Consider the following 21,758-nt stretch of genomic DNA (forward strand, 5'->3'; position numbering starts at 1 on the left):
CTCCAATCAAGATGCGAACCTGCTCAAGAAGCTTGGGTTCATGAAGAAGGAGAAGATGCTGATCTTCCCCGGTGAAGAGAGCTTCCCCACACCGGGCATCGGATACCGGGTAACATTCATCGACCACCTCATCCGTGGTTTATCCACCCCTATCCACAAATTTCTCCGTGGATTACTCTTTGTCTACGGGCTGCAGCTGCACCAGCTCACGCCCAATTCCATCCTCCATATTTCTATCTTCATCACACTTTGCGAATGCTTTCTCGGGACCCCTCCTAATTGGGGCCTGTGGAAACGCATTTTCCTTGTCCGCCGCAATAGCTCCCACAACACCGCCTACAATGTCGGTGGTGTTGTTATCTGTGTCCGCCCAGATGTCGAATATTTCGATGTCAAGTTCCCTGACTCTGTTCAAGGGTGGCGCAAAAGGTGGCTCTACATCCGTGAAGAGGACATCGACTCGCAAGAATACAACATAGCACCCTTTGATCGTAACGAGAAGATCCTTCGACGCCGATCGTGGGACGCTGAGGCCACCGACGAAGAAAAAATGGCGACAGAGGCACTGATGAAGCGCATCTACGAGCTTCAAAATACCCGTGGCAAGGAATTATCGGGTATTCAGATTACCGTGTATTTTCTTAGAATCAGGGTGCAGCCTCTGCAGGCTCGCAAAAACCCTCTCTGGTTGTACGCTGGTGACAAAGACTGCGACCGCATATCCAAGGATCTTTCCGTGAAGGATTTGGAAAAGATTGTCCGAAGAATCTCGTCGCTGAGCAAGAAAGACGCCATTTCGACCTCTTGTCGCGTGGAACCGTATAGCGGAACCCACACCCTCCCCAAGGTAAACTATCTTTGTCCTCCACGAATTTCACTTTTTCGACTGCTATGTTGCCGAATTCATTGATGTAATTTCTTGTCGATATATCTTTTTCTTCTGTAGAAGCGTCAAATTGTATCTTCGCTACCTCCCCTTCCTGAAGGTGGGGAAGTCGAAGAACGAACCATTGTTACCGACGACACCCAGGGTATTTCTCGCCCTGAGAGTGAAGTCGCGGGATCTCACAAATCCGCGGCTTCCGGTGTTTTGGGGATGATGTTTCCTCTTGTGTCTATCGACATAAAGGACATGTCGAGGTTTTGGATCAGATGCTCCCTCTCGCCTTCAGTTATGTTGTGCAGCCGAGATCTTGCCCTGTTGCGAGCTTCTCTGTGACTATCTCTGGAAGTTCCTGATTGTCGACTCAGCTCAGCTCTTCGTCTACTCGACGCGGAAGCTGCTGCTTTTCTCTGCTCCAGTATCACCCTTTGTTTCTCCAGTTCTCGACCGGCACGCGCGAGCCTATATTGGTACGCTTGCAACTCTTCCACTGTTGCAGCGGTGGTCAACGGATTGGTACCGTTCAAGGCTGTTGTCGCTCTATCCCAAGCTGCTTGCGGTAGCCACAACTTCTGGCGTGGTGTAGTCCCGACATATTTGGTCCCTAAACCTCGCGTAAGATCAGCGGGATCGATGTATGGATTTCCCAAATCGTTGAAAGCCTCTGATGTTTCATTCTCCGGATGGCTGGACTCACCAATCACGTATACTTGATGATATGTTGGCCTTGAGTTGTTCTCTGCTGGGTCAGTGACACCATCGTGACGATCGGCGAAGACCTCCCGAATAAGGGTAGATCTGTCGATGAAACTATCGACACTATCTGAGTCACTGCTTATATTGGAGTCCGCAGACGACCCGAAGGACATGTTGCTGAAGATCTTGACGAGTTTTCCGCTTGACGCGGGCTTGGTGAAGATTAATGGCGAGATCTCCTCTTCGCCTGACTCGAACTTTGACGCCGATCCCGAGAAATCAGAATCGACCGCAAACGATCCCGAAGAATTCGGTATCGCGAGACGGTGAGATCCTTCCTTCCCAACGCGGAAGTGGAAACTTCCGAACGCCATCTCCATGGGCTCCTCCAGATACGCATATGCATCCACACGGGAGGGTGGGTGAGGAATAAAATCGACTAGATCAGTTTCGATCCGTTTACCTCCGTCCATCGCGTTGCTTGCCACCGAAGATGTCGACGATGTTGGACGTGCCATCGAGATCAGCTCCTTGTCGCCTCTAATTCCCACAGACGGCGCCAATTGACAAGGTATTAACTTGTCAATGCCTACAAGTTGTAGACTAGGGTTTTCGTGGAAGTAGAGAGCAAGTAGATCTCGAGGGTTTCAGCCGGAAAAGTACTCGACTGCTAGAAAACTAGGGTTGCGTTGACAATAGAATCGATCGTTTCTTCGTCCCTCGACTCCCCCTTATATAGGAGGCGGAGCCGAGGGTTTCATGATGTACAAGTTTACAAAGATCGGGAGACTCTTTGAGTTCGTCCCGTAATAGTTACAAGTTCTTATTCCTAATACAATTCTATCTTTCCAAATATGTCGAGACTTAATTGGGCTTCCGGGCTTCATATTCTTCGAGTCATGGGCCTTCAGTAAATCCCGGGTACCTTCGTCGGCAGGCCCATTGGGGATGCCTATGTCAGTGGCATCGTGGCGAAGCTGCGGGCGAGAGGGGAGAGCGAGGGGAGTGTGGAGTCAACGGGACGAGGCGGTGTACTGGCGCGCTCTGCGTCGTGACCATGCGCGTCATGGCGTGTACTGGCTGGCACGGGCATGTCCTGGCCTGGGCAGTACCGTCGTCTCCTTGGCCAACGGCAGGCACGAGCAGGTTCAGGAGAGTGAGTGGAGTGTCCAGGACATGGTGACATAGGCTAGATGTGAGTGGAGAGGGAAATGGCATGGAGGTGCCATGGTGGCTCGGCATAGCATGGTACATGATGATATCATGCACAACCAAAGTCTCTGAGACTTGGCATTGCTCACTGGGTGAAAGAGAGGGCTGATGATGACATAGGCACAGATGGTTTAGGTTAAAAACCTTTGGATAATGCGATGTGTGTAGTTGGTGAATTGGTGCTCATAAGGTGTTTGTGAGAATGGCCGAAAGAGAGTTGAATTTGAATTTTGGCAAACTTTTTGGTGGAAGTGATTCAAATAATGTTTGGCACATGCTGGTGGTCTTGGTTTGCAAAATGGAGCAGGTTTGTGAAAATCCAAATTGGGTGTAATCTAGTTTCTGTTTTAAAGTTGCCACTTTGCCTCCTTATATTAAGCAATAGAAAAGGAACTAGTCAAAGTGGTCAACAGGAAAAGTGTTCAACTTGATGAGGTCTTGGATGAGGTGCAAAGAGTTCGGAGAGTTTGGTTTAAGAATCTCTTAATACAGGGGCTCAAAGTGGGTACCCTGATATAAAAATCAGTTTTGACCATTATCACATCTTGCAAGGTTTTGCATTTTCTTTTGATTTGATTTGGGTTTCTTTGATTCAAAAGGTATTCTTTTGAGTTTAGTTAGGTTTCCAAACCATTGGCACAAGTTAAAATGGCCTAGGTTAAAGATTTACAAAAATGGCCATAGCCTCATAAGAGTTGCTATTCTTATTTTCTTTTCTTCTTATTTGTTTCTCTTTGATTCACTTAGGCATGGTTTAGGGTTCATTTAGTGTCAGATTGGGTTTAGTAATGGTTTCAAAACATTTAGGTAAGGTAAATAGGGCATAGGCCATTATTGGTAGAAATGGCCATAAGCCCACATATGCCTCACCTTTTATTTTATTTTTCTTTTTCTTCGTTCCTCTTTGATTTTGAAAGAGGGTAGGTTTTAGGGTTTTGAACTTGTTTAATACTTCAAACAAACATTTCTGTTAAAAACCCCACACACATGTATGAACACTATGCACATAAGAGAAAGTAATCCAAAAAAAAATTGTTGGCTCCAAAATTTGGAAAAGGGAAATTTGTATTTCTTCTTTATTTTAAAATTTGGGATGTTACACTCACCCGCCAGATCACACATCTCCCGCCACTCACCACGCTCCTCCCTCAAGAGGATCACGACAAGCTTTCAGAGGATAATGACTACTTCGATTGGCAATTCAAAGCGTGGGGCTCCGGCATTGCCAATGATGATTCAACGGTGGTGCTCTGCTTCAACAAGCTCTGCATGATTGGCTTGGCTAAGCCCCGCGATGACTCGTGGAAGTCGCTAGCATACCGCCGTGATGGGATGACAACACCTCTAATGTTTGCAGGCCGTTTGTACTGGGCCACCCTAGCTGGCGGTCGTTCGCTCAAGACCTGATCAGCGATCACTTTCCGACAACTTTTTTTGGTTTAAGCGTGCTCGAGTTCGCTTCCTCTTTCTAGCAAAACAATAAATACTAGTTGACCCGTACGTGAGAAAACCTCTTTCTTCTCCTTTCTCTGACTCACGTCCGTGTTAGTCTACGAATGATAAACTTTTCAAATTCGAAATTTTAAAATGTTTTATCTCTCAAACAACATCTCCGATTTGAGATCCGTTTTCACAATCGAATCCGTCTCGACGAGATCTTCAAAACTAGCACCCATGTTAATATGTTTCGATAACTTTTTTTTGGCTAAAAGTTATCAACCCTCTCTATTTGAATAATCAACCCTCCGTACTTGACTGATCAACGGTAAATGTATAAAATTATCAACCCCCTAGAGTTAATTTTATTTAAATTATCAACACCGGGATTTCATTAGCACGTTGTGGACCACATGCAGATTACGTGTCATATGTCTGCATGCATGTAAAAAGGAACAAATCTGATGACGTAAGCGAGAATCTTTTCGAATTTGAAAATTTAAAACGTTTTATCTCACGAACGACAACTCCGATTTAAAATCTGTTTTCACCTATGAGTCGGTCTCGACGAGATCTTAAAAACTAGCACCCATGTTAATATGTTTCGATAAACTTTTTTTCTTGCTAAAAGTTATCAACCCTCTCTATTTAAATAATCAACCTCTCCATACTTGAGTGATCAACGGTAAATGTATAAAATTATCAACCTGGTGCAGGCTATTGAGTGAAAGTTCTGCATGCATGCACAAATAGACGAATCTGCTGATGTCAGCGGAATCTTTTCCAAATTTGAAAATTCAAAACTTTTTAACTTTCAAACGACAACTTCAAATTAAGATTCTCTTTCACTAATAAATCCGTCTCGACGAGATCTTCAAAACTAGCACCCATGTTAATATGTTTCGACAAACTTTTTTTCTGGCTAAAAGTTATCAACCCTCTCTATTTGAATAATCAACCTCTCTGTACTTGAGTGATCAACCGTAAATGTATAAAATTATCAACCTGGTGCAGGCTATTGAGGAAAAGTTCTGCATGCATGCACAAATAGATGAATTTGCTGATGTCAGCGGAATCTTTTCCAAAATTTAAAAATTTAAAACGTTTTAACTTTTAAACGACAACTCCAAATTAAGATTCGCTTTCACCAATAAATCCGTCTCGACGAGATCTTCAAAACTAGCACCAATGTTGATATGTTTCGAGAAACTTTTTTTCGGGCTAAAAGTTATCAACCCTCTCTGTTTGAATAATCAACCCTCCGTACTCGAGTAATCAACGGTAAAATATATAAAATTATCAACCCCAAAGTTAATTTTATTTTAAACATTTTAGCGAATCTTTTTTAGTTTAGAAGCTATCAACCCGGTGTCCTGTTATTTATCAACAGTAAATATAAATAACTACCAACCCGAAAAATCTAATTTCATTTCGAATATTTTGGCGACTCTTTTTAGTTTACAAGTTATCAATCTGGTGCCCCGTTATTTATCAATGGTAATTATAAATAACTACCAACCCTAAAAAGAATTTCACTTAGAATATTTTAGCGAATATTTTTTTATTTTACAAGCTATCAACCTAGTGCCTCGTTATTTATCAACTGTAAATATAAATAAATAATAACCCTAAAAAGTATTTCATTTAGAATATTTTAGCGACTCTCTTTTAGTTTACAAGCTATCAACCCGGTGACCCGCTATTTATCAATGGTAAATATAAATAAATATCAACCCTAAAAATTTAATTTAATTTAAAATATGTAGCGACTCTTTTTTTGTTTACAAGTTATCAACCCGGTGCCCCGTTATTTATCAACGGTAAATATAAATACCTAGCAACCCTAAAAATTAAAATTTCATTTAGAATATTTTAGCAACTTTTGTTAGCTTACAACTTTAAACAGTACTTAATTTGAGTAGCAAGTGGTAGTTCATTTGAGTTGCAAGTGGATCTTCCCACCCGTTATTTTTCCCCTTAAAAACCACTGGCCCGAAAAAGGGAATCTTTTTTAGTTTAGAAGCTATCAACCCGGTGTCCTGTTATTTATCAACAGTAAATATAAATAACTACCAACCCTAAAAATCTAATTTTATTTCGAATATTTTGGCGACTCTTTTTAGTTTACAAGTTATCAATCTGGTGCCCCGTTATTTATCAATGGTAATTATAAATAACTATCAACCCTAAAAATTATTTCATTTAGAATATTTTAGCGAACATTTTTTTTATTTTACAAGCTATCAACCTGGTGCCTCGTTATTTATCAACTGTAAATATAAATAAATAATAACCCTAAAAATTATTTCATTTAGAATATTTTACCGACTCTCTTTTAGTTTACAAGCTATCAACCCGGTGACCCGCTATTTATCAATGGTAAATATAAATAAATATCAACCCTAAAAATTTAATTTAATTTAAAATATGTAGCGACTCTTTTTTTGTTTACAAGTTATCAACCCGGTGCCCCGTTATTTATCAACGGTAAATATAAATACCTAGCAACCCTAAAAAGTAAATATTCATTTAGAATATTTTAGCAACTTTTGTTAGCTTACAACTTAAAACAGTACTTAATTTGAGTAGCAAGTGGTAGTTCATTTGAGTTGCAAGTGGATCTTTCCACCCGTTATTTTCCCCCTTAAAAACCACTGGCCCGAAAAAGGGAATTGCAAAAGGATCCCATTAAATATGAATTACCGTACGAAAATAAAACCCAAAAGGGAATTGCAAAAGGAGAATTGAGAGCCTGCCTCGTGCTGAAGAAAAAGAGTGAGATGCTATGTGTATGCATGCAACAACTTACGAAAGTGTGCTGAAAAGTTGGCTCATTAAATGCAAATCCATGAGATGCTCTGTGCATGTGCATGCATGTAGTGTGAACGCTCTTGGCTGCATGCAACTTGCAAAGTAGTAATACAAGCTGTTAGTGTGAACACGTATGAACGCAATTAAAACACTACGTGATAAAAAGGGAATTGACTCGCTCCGCGATTGCCAGGGAGGGGATTCGGTTTCTACTATGTTAACACCACTGGTGTCATGGTGCTGGAAATGGGTGCAGATATGAAGGAGATATGCTCTAGAGGCAATAATAAAGTGGTTATTATTTATATCTTTATGTTTATGATAAAAGTTTATATATCATGCTAGAATTGTATTAACCGAAACATTAGTACATGTGTGATATGTAGACAAACAAGAAGTCCCTAGTATGCCTCTTAAACTAGCTTGTTGATTAATGGATGATTAGTTTCATAATCATGAACATTGGATGTTATTAATAACAAGGTTATGTCATTGTGTGAATGATGTAATGGACACACCCAATTAAGCGTAGCATAAGATCTCGTCATTAAGTTATTTGCTATAAGCTTTCGATACATAGTTACCTAGTCCTTATGACCATGAGATCATGTAAATCACTTATACCGGAAAGGTACTTTGATTACACCAAACACCACTGCGTAAATGGGTGGCTATAAAGGTGGGATTAAGTATCCGGAAAGTATGAGTTGAGGCATATGGATCAACAGTGGGATTTGTCCATCCCGATGACGGATAGATATACTCTGGGCCCTCTCGGTGGAATGTCGTCTAATGTCTTGCAAGCATATGAATGAGTTCATAAGAGACCACATACCACGGTACGAGTAAAGAGTACTTGTCAGGAGACGAGGTTGAACAAGGTATAGAGTGATACCGAAGATCAAACCTCGGACAAGTAAAATATCGCGAGACAAAGGGAATTGGTAATGTATGTGAATGGCTCATTCGATCACTAAAGTCATCGTTGAATATGTGGGAGCCATTATGGATCTCCAGATCCCGCTATTGGTTATTGGTCGGAGTGAGTACTCAACCATGTCCACATAGTTCTCGAACCGTAGGGTGACACACTTAAAGTTGGATGTTGAAATGGTAGTACTTGAATTATGGAATGGAGTTCGAATATTTGTTCGGAGTCCCGGATGAGATCCCGGACATCACGAGGAGTTCCGGAATGGTCCGGAGAATAAGATTCATATATAGGATGTCATTTTATGTGAAATAAAATGTCGCGGAAGGTTCTATGGAAGGTTCTAGAAGGTTCTAGAAAAGTCCGGAAGAAACCACCAAGGAAGGTGGAGTCCATTGTGGACTCCACCTCCATGGCCGGCCAGCCCTAGTGGGGGTGGAGTCCCAAGTGGACTCCACCATAGGGGGCCGGCCACCCCCCACATGGGAGGTGGGAATCCCACCTTTGGGTGGGAGTCCTAGTTGGGCTAGGTTTCCCCCTCCTATGGAAGGTTTTGGTTTCGGGTCTTATTCGAAGACTTGGACACCAACACTTGGGATCCACCTATATAATGAGGGGCCAAGGGAGGGGGCCGGCCACCCCCAAGACCATAAGCTGGCCGCCCCCCTTGAGTGGCCGGCCACCCCCTCCCAAACCCTAGCTTTGCTCCTCCACTCCATATTGCCCGCATAGCTTAGCGAAGCTCCGCCGGACTTCTACACCGCCACCGACACCACGCCATCGTGCTGTCGGATTCAAGAGGAGCTACTACTTCCGCTGCCCGCTGGAACGGGGAGGTGGACGTCGTCTTCATCAACAACCGAACGTGTGACCGAGTACGGAGGTGCTGCCCGTTCGTGGCGCCGGAACCGATCGTGAACAAGATCTTCTACGCGCTTTTGCAAGCGGCAAGTGATCGTCTACCGCAGCAACAAGAGCCTCCTCTTGTAGGCTTTGGAATCTCTTCAAGGGTGAGACTCGATACCCCCTCGTTGCTACCGTCTTCTAGATTGCATCTTGGCTTGGATTGCGTGTTCGCGGTAGGAAATTTTTTGTTTTCTATGCAACGTTTTACTACAGTGGTATCAGAGCCGTGTCTATGCATAGATGGTTGCACGAGTAGAACACAATGGTTTGTGGGCGTTGATGCTCTTGTTATCTTTAGTTTGAGTACTTTGCATCTTTATGGCATAGTGGGATGAAGCGCTCGGACTAACTTTACATGACCGCGTTCATGAGACTTGTTCCTCGTTCGACATGCAACTTGTATTGCATAAGAGGCTTTGCGGGTGTCTGTCTCTCCTACTATAGTAAAGATTCAATTTACTCTTCTATTGAAAACATTAGTATCAACGTTGTGGTTCATGTTCGTAGGTAGATTAGATCTCTCTCGAAAACCCTAAACCACGTAAAATATGCAAACCAAATTAGAGACGTCTAACTTGTTTTTGCAGGGTTTGGTGATGTGATATGGCCATAATGTGATGATGAATATGTATGAGATGATCATTATTGTATTGTGGCAACCGGCAGGAGCCTTATGGTTGTCTTTAAATTTCATGTTGAGTAGTATTTCAAAGTAGTTGTAATAGTTGCTACATGGAGGACAATCATGAAGACGGCGCCATTGACCTTGACGCTACGCCGACGATGATGGAGATCATGCCCGAAGATGATGGAGATCATATCCGTGCTTTGGAGATGAAGATCAAAGGCGCAAGAACAAAAGGGCCATATCATATCACATATGAACTGCATGTGATGTTAATCCTTTTTATGCATCTTATTTTGCTTAGATCGCGACGGTAGCATTATAAGATGATCCCTCACTAAAATCTCAAGATAATAAAGTGTTCATCCTTAGTAGCACCGTTGCCAAGTCTTGTCGTTTCGAAGCACCTCGTGATGATCGGGTGTGATAGATTCAATAAGTACATATGACGGGTGCAAGACAGTTTTGCACATGCGGATACTAAGGTGGCCTTGACGAGCCTAGCATGTACAGACATGGTCTCGGAACACGTGATACCGAAAGGTAGAGCATGAATCATATGGTTGATATGATGAACACTTTGAGTGTTCGCCATTGAAATCACACCTTTTCTCGTGATGATCGGGTTTAGGTGCGGTGGATTTGGTTCGTGTGATCACTAAGACAATGCGAGGGATATTGTTTTGAGTGGGAGTTCACTTAGGTTTTTAATTATGTTGAATTAAAATTTGAACTCAATTTGTCATAAACTTAGTCTAAACTATTGCAAATATATGTTGTAGAGATGGCGTCCCCAATCAATTTTAATCGGTTCCTAGAGAAAGAGAAACTTAAGAGCAACGGTAGCAACTTCACCGATCGGTTCCGTCATGTGAGGATCTTCCTCTGCGGCGGAAATCTGCAATTTGTGCTTGATGCACCGCTAGGTGACCCTCCTGCAGAAGATGAATCCGATGAAGTAAAAGCTGTTTACGCGACTCGGAAAACTCGGTACTCTCAAGTTCGGTGTGCCATCTGTGCACTGGAATCCGATCTTCAAAAACGTTTTGAGCACCATGATCCACATGAGTTGATGAATGAGCTGAAAGCTATATTCGAGACTCATGCGGCCGTGGAATGCTATGAAGCATCGAAACATTTCTTGGTGTATGATGGAAGAAGGCAGCTCCGTTAGTGAGCACATGCTCGCCATGACCGGGCATGCGAAGAAACTCGATGACTTGGGAATAGTGATTCCTAACAATGGGGATTAATCGTGTCCTTCAATCACCGCCACCAAGTTACAAGAACTTTGTGATGAACTACAATATGCAGAACATGAACAAGGAGTTACGAACTCTTTGGCATGCTAAAAGCTGCTGAGATTGAGATCAAGAAAGAGCACCAAGTGTTGATGGTCAACAAAACCACCAGTTTCAAGAAACAGGGGCAAGTCTAAGGGAAAATTCAAGAAGGGTGGCAAGAAAGCTGCCACGCCTCCTATGAAACCTAAGAACGGCCCTAAGCCCGATCTTGAGTGCTATTATCGCAAGGAGAAGGGACACCGGAAGCGTAATTGCTCCAAGTATCCGGCTGATCCGAAGAGCGGCCTTGTCAAGAAGAAGAAAGAAGGTATATCTGATATACATGTTATAGATGTTCATTTCTTTGGTTCTCGTTCTAGTACCTGGGTATTTGATACTGGTTCGGTTGCTCATATTTGTAACTCGAAACAGGAACTAAAGAATAAACGACAACTGCTGAAAGATGAAGTGACGATGCGCGTTGGAAAGCGGATCCAAGGTCAATGTGATCGTAGTCGGCACACTTCCTCTACATCTACCTTCGGGATTAGTTTTAAGCCTAAATAATTGCTATTATGTACTGCGTTGAGCATGAACATTATATCTCGGATCTTGTTTAATGCAAGACGGTTATTCATTCAAGTCTGAGAATAATGGTTGTTCTATTTTTATGAATAATATCTTTTATGGTCGAGCACCACAAAAGAATGGCTTATTTCTATTAGATCTCGATAGTAGTGATACGCATATACATAACATTGATGCTAAGCGAATTAAACTTAATGATAATTCTACTTATATGTGGCCTTTGTCGTCTTGGTCATATTGGAGTGAAACGCATGAAGAAACTCCATACCGATGGATTACTTGAATCACTTGACTTTGAGTCACTTGATAGATGCGAAGCATGTCTAATGGGAAAAATGACAAAGACTCCATTTTCTGGTATGATGGAGCGAGCTCTTGACTTATTGGAAATCATACATACCGATGTATGTGGACCAATGAGCGTAGCATCGCGCGGTGGTTATCGTTATGTTCTAACCTTCACAGGATGATCTGAGTAGATATGGGTATATCTATTTCATGAAACATAAATCCGAAACTTTCGAGAAGTTTAAGGAATTTCAAAGTGAAGTAGAAAATCAACGTAACAAGAAGATCAAATTTCTACGATCTGATCGTGGAGGTGAATATCTGAGTTATGAGTTTGGCATGCATTTAAAGAAATGCGGAATACTTTCACAATTGACACCGCCGGGAACACCTCAACGAAACGGTGTGTCCGAACGTCGTAATCGAACTCTCTTAGATATGGTTCGTAGTATGATGTCTCTTCTTGATTTGCCGTTATCATTTTGGAGTTATGCATTAGAGACAGCCGCATTCACTTTAAATAGAGCACCATCAAAATCCGTAGAAACGACACCGTATGAATTATGGTTTAATAAGAAACCTAAGGCATCGTTCCTGAAAGTTTGGGGTTGCGAAGCCTATGTAAAGAAGTTACAACCGGACAAGCTAGAACCCAAAGCGGAGAAATGCGTCTTCATAGGTTACCCTAAGGAAACTATAGGGTACACTTTCTATCACAGATCCGAAGGCAAAATCTTTGTTGCTAAGAACGGAACCTTTCTTGAGAAAGAATTTCTCACTAAAGAAGTGACTGGAAGAAAAGTAGAACTCGATGAGATTGATGAATCTATACTCGTTGATCGAGTAGCGCAAGATCACGGGAAGTTGTACCTGTACCGCCTACACCGGCAACAGAGGAAGCTAATGATAATGATCATGAAACTTCGAACGAGGAAACTATCGAACCTCGCAGATCGACAAGGGAACGTGCCACTCCTGATTGGTATGATCCTTGTCTAAATGTCATGATTGTAGATAACAATGATGAGGACCTGCGACGTATGAAGAAGCGATGATGAGCCCAGATTCCAACAAATGGCAAGAAGCCATGAAATCCGAAATGGGATCCATGTATGATAACAAAGTATGGACTTTGGTAGACTTACCTGATAGCCGAAAGGCTGTCGAAAATAAATGGATCTTCAAGAGAAAAATAGATGCTGATGGTAATATTACTGTCTATAAAGCTCGACTTGTCGCAAAGGGTTTCCGACAAATTCAAGGAGTTGACTACGATGAGACTTTCTCACCTGTAGCGAAGCTAAAATCTGTGAGGATTTTGTTAGCAATAGCTGCATTTTTCGATTATGAGATTTGGCGGATGGATGTCAATACGGCCTTCCTTAATGGAGACATGGAGGAAGTGTTGTATATGGTACAACCCAAAGGTTTTGTCGATCCTAAAAATGTCTGACAAAGTATGCAAACTTCAGCGTTCAATCTATGGACTGAAGCAAGCATCAAGAAGTTGGAACCGACGTTTTGATAAGGTGATCAAAGACTTCGGGTTTATACAGTGTCATGGAGAGGCCTGTATTTACAAGAAAGTGAGTGGGAGCTCTGTAGCATTCCTGATATTATATGTAGATGACATATTATTGATCGGGAATGATATAGAACTATTAAGCAGTGTTAAGGGATATTTGAATAATAGTTTTTCAATGAAAGACCTTGGTGAAGCATCATATATATTAGGCATCAAGATTTATAGAGATAGATCAAGACGCCTAATAGGGCTATCACAGAGTACATATCTGGACAAGATTCTAAAGAAGTTTAGAATGGACGAAAGTAAGAAAGGGTTCTTACCTATGTTACTGTGCAAGGTATTGAGTAAAACTCAAGGACCGGCTACGCAGAAGAAAGAGAAAGGATGAGTAACATCCCCTATGCTTCGGATGAGGCTCTATTATGTATGCCATGCTATGTACAAGACCGGATATAGCACATGCCGTTAGTTTGACTAGCAGATATCAAAGTGATCCAGGAATGGAACACTCGGACAGCGGTCAAGAATATCCTGAAGTACTTGAAAAGAACTAAGGATATGTTTCTTTGTTATGGAGGTGACCAAGAGCTCGTTGTAACAAGTTACACCGATGCAAGTTGGAACACTGATCCTGATGACTCTAAGTCACAATCTGGGTACGTGTTTATATTGAATGGTGCTGCAGTAAGCTGGGCAAGCTCGAAGCAGTGCACGGTGGCGAAGTCTTCAACAGAATCAGAGTACATAGCAGCTTCAGAGGCTTCATCAGAAGCGGTATGGATGAAGAGGTTCATTGTAGAGCTCGGTGTGGTTCCTAGTGCATTGGACCCATTAATCATTTACTGTGATAACATGGGTGCCATCGCCAATGCACAAGAGCCAAGGTCACACAAGAGGCTGAAGCATATCAAGCTGCGTTACCACTCGATTCGCGAGTACATCGAAGATGGAGAAGTAAAGATTTGCAAAGTACACACTGATCTGAATGTAGCAGATCAGTTGACTAAAGCTCTCCCTAGGGCAAAGCATGACCAACACCAGAATGCCATGGGTGTTAGGTATATTACAATGTAATCTAGATTATTGACTCTAGTGCAAGTGGGAGACTGAAGGAGATATGCTCTAGAGGCAATAATAAAGTGGTTATTATTTATATCTTTATGTTTATGATAAAAGTTTATATATCATGCTAGAATTGTATTAACCGAAACATTAGTACATGTGTGATATGTAGACAAACAAGAAGTCCCTAGTATGCCTCTTAAACTAGCTTGTTGATTAATGGATGATTAGTTTCATAATCATGAACATTGGATGTTATTAATAACAAGGTTATGTCATTGTGTGAATGATGTAATGGACACACCCAATTAAGCGTAGCATAAGATCTCGTCATTAAGTTATTTGCTATAAGCTTTCGATACATAGTTACCTAGTCCTTATGACCATGAGATCATGTAAATCACTTATACCGGAAAGGTACTTTGATTACACCAAACACCACTGCGTAAATGGGTGGCTATAAAGGTGGGATTAAGTATCCGGAAAGTATGAGTTGAGGCATATGGATCAACAGTGGGATTTGTCCATCCCGATGACGGATAGATATACTCTGGGCCCTCTCGGTGGAATGTCGTCTAATGTCTTGCAAGCATATGAATGAGTTCATAAGAGACCACATACCACGGTACGAGTAAAGAGTACTTGTCAGGAGACGAGGTTGAACAAGGTATAGAGTGATACCGAAGATCAAACCTCGGACAAGTAAAATATCGCGAGACAAAGGGAATTGGTAATGTATGTGAATGGTTCATTCGATCACTAAAGTCATCGTTGAATATGTGGGAGCCATTATGGATCTCCAGATCCCGCTATTGGTTATTGGTCGGAGTGAGTACTCAACCATGTCCACATAGTTCTCGAACCGTAGGGTGACACACTTAAAGTTGGATGTTGAAATGGTAGTACTTGAATTATGGAATGGAGTTCGAATATTTGTTCGGAGTCCCGGATGAGATCCCGGACATCACGAGGAGTTCCGGAATGGTCCGGAGAATAAGATTCATATATAGGATGTCATTTTATGTGAAATAAAATGTCGCGGAAGGTTCTATGGAAGGTTCTAGAAGGTTCTAGAAAAGTCCGGAAGAAACCACCAAGGAAGGTGGAGTCCACAAGGGACTCCACCTCCATGGCCGGCCAGCCCTAGTGGGGGTGGAGTCCCAAGTGGACTCCACCATAGGGGGCCGGCCACCCCCCACATGGGAGGTGGGAATCCCACCTTTGGGTGGGAGTCCTAGTTGGGCTAGGTTTCCCCCCTCCTATGGAAGGTTTTGGTTTCGGGTCTTATTCGAAGACTTGGACACCAACACTTGGGATCCACCTATATAATGAGGGGCCAAGGGAGGGGGCCGGCCACCCCCAAGACCATAAGCTGGCCGCCCCCCTTGAGTGGCCGGCCACCCCCTCCCAAACCCTAGCTTTGCTCCTCCACTCCATATTGCCCGCATAGCTTAGCGAAGCTCCACCGGACTTCTACACCGCCACCGACACCACGCCGTCGTGCTGTCGGATTCAAGAGGAGCTACTACTTCCGCTGCCCGCTGGAACGGGGAGGTGGACGTCGTCTTCATCAACAACCGAACGTGTGACCGAGTACGGAGGTGCTGCCCGTTCGTGGCGCCGGAACCGATCGTGAACAAGATCTTCTACGCGCTTTTGCAAGCGGCAAGTGATCGTCTACCGCAGCAACAAGAGCCTCCTCTTGTAGGCTTTGGAATCTCTTCAAGGGTGAGACTCGATACCCCCTCGTTGCTACCGTCTTCTAGATTGCATCTTGGCTTGGATTGCGTGTTCGCGGTAGGAAAATTTTTGTTTTCTATGCAACGTTTTACTACAAGATAAGCTACCACAGCTTAAGGTGGCTGCCAAGCTGAGTATGCATGTCTCACTGATCGCGGATAGTGTGCACCTCATGAACAATTGTGGGGAGCTGATGCTGGTGCATCGTTGGTGCGGACGACAGACGTCGCAGGATAAATCTGGGTCGGGCTACGACGCTTATCGAGTTGATTTGGACACCAGGACACTATTCCTAGTCAAGAGCTTGGGCGGCCGTGCGGTGTTCATGAGCTTGCATTGCTCTCTTCCGATGCCTCTAGATGTTTTCCCCTCCGGCTGCCTTAGTGTTGACACCATCTACTTAGGCTGGTGCCAACGCGGGCGAGAGGAGGGGCGCTACCGCCCGCACCGGGGCGATAGGGAGGCGATAGGCGGGTGAGACGGCAGCGCGGGGCGGTGGATCCACCGCCCGGCGGTAGCGCCCGCTACCGCCCGGCTGCCGCCCGCGTTGGGGGCGAGAGGGAGGCGACAGGCGGGCGAGAGGGGGGCGGTAGCGTTGGCAGCATGGGGCGACAGCGCGGGCGAGAGGGAGGGGGTAACGGCTAGCTGACGTGGCACGATCTGATTCGTCCACGTCAGCTAGCCGTTGGGGTAGCCGTTGCTGGCTCAAAAAATTCGAAAAAAAGCCAAAAACCCCAAAATTTCATCCCCACCCCCTATAAATACCCCCCATATGGTTTCACTCATTCCACACCTCACTTCATTTCCTCCACTCTCCATTTCCACTCCTCTCAACGCCATGTCTTCGTCTAGTAGCAGCTCGAGCGACGGAATGGAGGGTGATATGATCGGTGCATTCCAGGCGGAGTATGAGGAGGCGATGCTCAACGAGGAGGCGGAGCCAAGACGGCCATGACGCCGCCGAGAGTTCATCAGGCGTGATCGTCTGGGTGCCCACGATCGGCTCTTCGAGGACTACTTCGTCGACGACTGCAATTATCCTCCGAGCTTCTTTCGGCGAAGGTATCGGATGAGGCGATCCCTTTTTCTGCGCATTGTGGATAGATTGGGTGAATACTCTCCGTATTTCACCCAAAGAGTTGATGCTCTCAACCGTGCTGGTTTTTCTCCCCTACAAAAGTGTACTGCGGCTTTGCGTCTGTTAGCTTATGGAGCCGCTGCAGATACGATAGATGAGTGGCTTAAGTTAGCTAGACAAACTTCATCAGATTGTCTAGATAGATTCTGTGAAGGCATCATTGACTATTACGGGGAACATTTTTGCCATCGACCAACTGTCGAGGAAACTCAGCGTCTGTTAGCCAAAGCCGAGGAGCGTGGCTTTCCGGGCATGTTAGGGAGCATCGATTGCATGCATTGGCAGTGGAGGAACTGCCCAGTGGCGCATGCCGGTTAATTCACAAGGGGAGACATCAAACACCCTACCATAATCTTAGAAGCCGTTGCGTCGTATGATCGTTGGATCTGGCATGCCTTTTTTGGAGTGGCCGGGTCCAACAACGACATCAATGTACTCAACCAGTCGCCGTTGTTCACTGATGTGCTTAGGGGAGAAGCACCCATAGTGAACTTCACGGCGAATGGACACGAGTACAACTATGGTTACTACCTTGCCGACGGCATCTACCCCTCCTGGCCGGTGTTCATGAACGGTGTTACTCTTCCACAAAGTGAAAAGCATCGACTGTTCACTGCTGCTCAATCAGCTTGGCGCAAAGATGTGGAGTGTGCCTTTGGAGTGCTGAAGGATAGGTTCAACATTCTAGCAGTTCCGGGACGCTCGTACTCGAGGCGTACTCTTGGGTTGATCATGCGTGCATATGTCATTCTGCACAACATGATCATCGACGATGAGCGTGATACAAATTTGGAGAACATCTATGAGACAGTTGATTCCAATGTCGGCCCTGCGATACACAACCATGCACCACCAAGCCTAGCGGCCAGGATTCAGATGGACAACGAAATGAGGGACTCACCGATGTATACACAGCTCCAACATGATTTGATTGAGCATGTGTGGGCTAATGCCTAGATTATGTAATTTTTTCAAATTTTTATGTAATTTTTTCAAATTTTAATGTAATTTTTTTTATATTGTAATCGGTAACAATTTTAGGTCAATAAAATAATTTTCTTGCATTATTTTGAATGTTGTAATCTGAAAAAGAAATGCTGATGTCGAGGAGAGAGAAAAGCTGATGTGGAGGAGAGAGAGGTGAAAGCTGGCACTATAGCCTGTGCATTGGCACCGTGGGGTGAGAGTGGGGTGAGAGTGAGGAAAAAAGCTGACGTGGCAGGCTATAGTGGGGTGATGCATTGGCACCAGCCTTAGGCTTTGACCTTCGAGAGAGAAGTATATACAATGTTAGAGCATATCATCTCACAAGTGGAACCGTTGAACGCTCGTGTAACTTGGTGCCACGGCCGCATACTCTCGTGTCCAACAGTGATAATTGAGCAAACATGGTTCATGCCATGTACACTCTTTATATCATTCCGGTTAGCTAGTATTTGAGTGTATGTATCTATAGCTAGACTTATGTATGGATGACTGTGTTAGGAATAAGCAACTTGTATTATCTGATGGCCAAATGCCACAATATATAGTACAGATACAGGTGCAAATATGCAGAAAGCCTCCTAACATATGGGAAAACTAAAATATACAAATATATACATCTAACACCCCCCTCAAACTCATGGTGGATCAACAACACTGAGTTTGAGAGTAAGAAATCATGCTGCGCTCTAGTCTGTGCCTTTGTAAAGAAATCCGCTAACTGTAACTCTGAAGGCACATAATGAAGCGTAATAACCTGAGCATGCACCTGAGTACGTGTATAAAAGGCATCAACACCAATATGTTTGGTAAGCTCATGCTTTACCGGATCACGTGCAATACTGATAGCACATGTACTGTCAGACAAAACTGGAGTGGGTATCGTAACAGAGACCCCAAAATCCGCAAGCAACCACCGTAACCAGGTCACCTCAGCAGTCAACAAGGCCATAGCTCGCAACTCAGCCTCAACACTCGAACGGGAAACCGGTGTCTGTTTCTTCATCTTCCAAGCAATGAGCGAGCCACCAAGAAACACACAGTAAGCAGAAAGTGAACGACGATCCGTAGGATCACTCGCCCACGTAGCATCCGAGTAGCACTGGAGCTGAAGAGAGCTGGAACGAGGAAAGAAAAGGCAACGAGTGATCGTGCCACGAAGATAGCGAAGAACACAGAGGAGATGACTATAGTGAACAGTGGTAGGAGCAGAAACAAACTAACTCAGAATATGAACATGATAAGATATGTCAGGACGAGTGACAGCAAGATAAACAAGACTCCCAACAAGATGACGATAATGCATCGAGTCAGGAAGAGGATCACCATCAGTAGGACGAAGCTTAACATTAAGCTCCATAGGAGTCTCAACAGTGCGCTCATCCCCAAGAGCAGCACGAGCAAGAAGATCCTGAATATACTTTTCCTGGGAGATAGAAAAACCATCAGAAGTGGAGGAAACCTCAATCCCAAGAAAGTAGCGGAGAGGACCAAGATCAGTCATAAGAAACTGATCATGAAGACGAGCCTTAACAAAGGCAATATACTCAGGATCATCACCAGTAATGATCATATCATCAACATAGAGAAGGAGAAGAGTGCGTCCACGAGGAGAAGTGTGAACGAATAGTGCTGGATCATGAGCGCTGGGAGAGAAACCAGCAGCAGCCACCACAGAGGCAAAGCGCTCAAACCAGACACGAGGGGCCTGTTTCAGGCCATAAAGAGAACACCGAAGACGACAAACCATCCCATCGGGAACAGAATACCCAGGAGGAGGCTGCATGTAAACCTCCTCACTCAATTCTCCATTGAGGAAAGTGTTCTGAACATCAAGCTGAGACACAGACCAGTGTTGAACAGAAGCGGCAACAAGAAGAGTGCGCACAGTGGTCATATGAGCCACATGGGCAAAGGTCTCATCATAGTCACGGCCGTGCTCCTGCTGAAAGCCACGAGCCACAAGACGCGCTTTATAGCGCTCAAGAGATCCATCGGAGCGGGTCTTAATTTTATAGACCCACTTGCACGTGATGGGACGAACACCGGGAGGGGGAGAAACAAGATCCCAGATGCCAGTGCGCTCAAGCGCAGCAATCTCCTCAGCCATGGCAAGCTGCCATTCGGGATGATGCTCAGCATCCCGATAAGAAGTCGGCTCGAGGGCAACAGAGAGACCGTACTGACTAGGAGAGTAACGATCAGGTGGACGACGAAGACGAGTCACCGGAAGAGGAGAGGGAAGCTTGTCAGAAAAAGAAGACATATCGGAAGAAGAAGAAGGAGGAACATCGGGAGGGGGATCCGGAACATGAGAGCGACGAGAATAATGGAAGGGAAAAGGAGACAACGGTGAGGTGGGTGGAGGATCAGGAGAAGAAGTAGGAGAACTAGGTGGGGAGGAGGACAACGGGGTCGAAGGTGAGACATCAGCAATAATAGGTCCCGAAGGAGGATCAATCGGAACAGAGGGAGGTGTGTCAGGAAAAAGTAGAAAGGAGATATCCTCCATCGGATAGGTCAAGGAGGTGGGGCGAGGATAGAAAGGACGCATCTCATCAAACGTGACATCACGAGAAATGCGCATCCGACGACCAACGGGGTCCCAACACCGATAGCCCTTATGCTCATCACTGTATCCAAGAAAGACACACTCAACAGACTGAGCGGTCAGTTTGGTGCGTTCACGAGGGGCAAGAAGAACATAATAAATGCAACCAAATGAACGAAGCGCCGAGTAATCAGGAGGATGGCCAGATAGGCGCTCTAGAGGAATACCACCCTGCAGAGCAGCAATGGGTTGAATATTGACGAGTTGGTGGCAGTGGAAACAGCCTCAGCCCAAAAGTGAGGCGGAAGAGAAGCGGCAATCATCAACGCACGAGTCGTCTCAAGAAGGTGATGATGCTTGCGCTCAGCCACACCATTCTGAGCATGAGCACTAGGACAAGAGAACTGAGCAAGAGTACCCTCCTCAGCAAGAAAAGCGCGCAGTGAATGAGAGATATACTCGCCAGCAGAATCCGCACAAAACACACGAATAGGAGTGGAGAACTGGGTACGAACCATGGCAGCAAATTTCTTATAGATAGACAAGACCTCACTACGAGAAGACATGAAATATATCCAAGTGTGACGAGAAAAATCATCTATAAAGAGAACATAGTAGCGATGACCCCCTTTCGATGGGAAGGGAGCTGGTCCCCAAACATCAGAGTGAACAAGATCAAAAGGACGCTCAGACACAGACTCACTGTGAGGATACGGTAGCTGAATCTGCTTACCAAGCCGACAACCCTAACAATCCAAAGAAGCGTTTCCGGAGACAGACCCCAGAACACCACGATGAACTAAAGACGAGAGTCGAGAACCACATAAATGTCCAAGACGATGATGCCACTACTGAAAAGAGCTAGTAGCGATGGCTACAGATGCCGAGGAACTGGAGACGGTGGCATCGGAAGGAAGACGAAGCCAGTGAAGCTCCCAGAGGCCATCATGGCGGCGGGGGCCAGCACCAAGCATAGTGCCGGTGCGACGATCCTGAACAGAACAGGAATCAAAGTCGAGAGTGATGCTACAACGAGAGTCGATGATCTAACTACCAGAAAAGAGTTGCATGTTAAGTTGAGGAACATGCGCAACA

At 44.5% G+C, this 21,758-nt stretch overlaps 1 protein-coding gene across 1 annotated transcript; it reads left to right on the forward strand.

The window, feature by feature from the left end:
• The first annotated feature begins 16,126 nt into the window (after positions 1–16,126).
• Positions 16,127–18,085, forward strand: LOC127340516 (uncharacterized). Its single transcript, XM_051366259.1, has 2 exons — positions 16,127–16,464; positions 17,599–18,085. The coding sequence occupies exons 1-2, from the start codon at positions 16,127–16,129 to the stop codon at positions 18,083–18,085; spliced, it is 825 nt and encodes a 274-aa protein (XP_051222219.1).
• The last annotated feature ends 3,673 nt before the right edge of the window (positions 18,086–21,758 follow it).

Source organism: Lolium perenne, chromosome 3, assembly GCF_019359855.2.
Source record: "Lolium perenne isolate Kyuss_39 chromosome 3, Kyuss_2.0, whole genome shotgun sequence".
Classification (NCBI taxonomy): domain Eukaryota; kingdom Viridiplantae; phylum Streptophyta; class Magnoliopsida; order Poales; family Poaceae; genus Lolium; species Lolium perenne.

What these genes read in the sequence shown, in the direction of transcription:
- LOC127340516 (XM_051366259.1), top strand. Translation starts at nt 16,127, where the DNA reads ATGCATGTCTCACTGATCGCGGATAGTGTGCACCTCATGAACAATTGT. An exon ending in GATAGGGAGGCGATAGGCGG is followed by an intron (nt 16,465 to 17,598) that starts GTGAGACGGCAG and finishes TGATGTGCTTAG; the next exon opens with GGGAGAAGCACCCATAGTGA.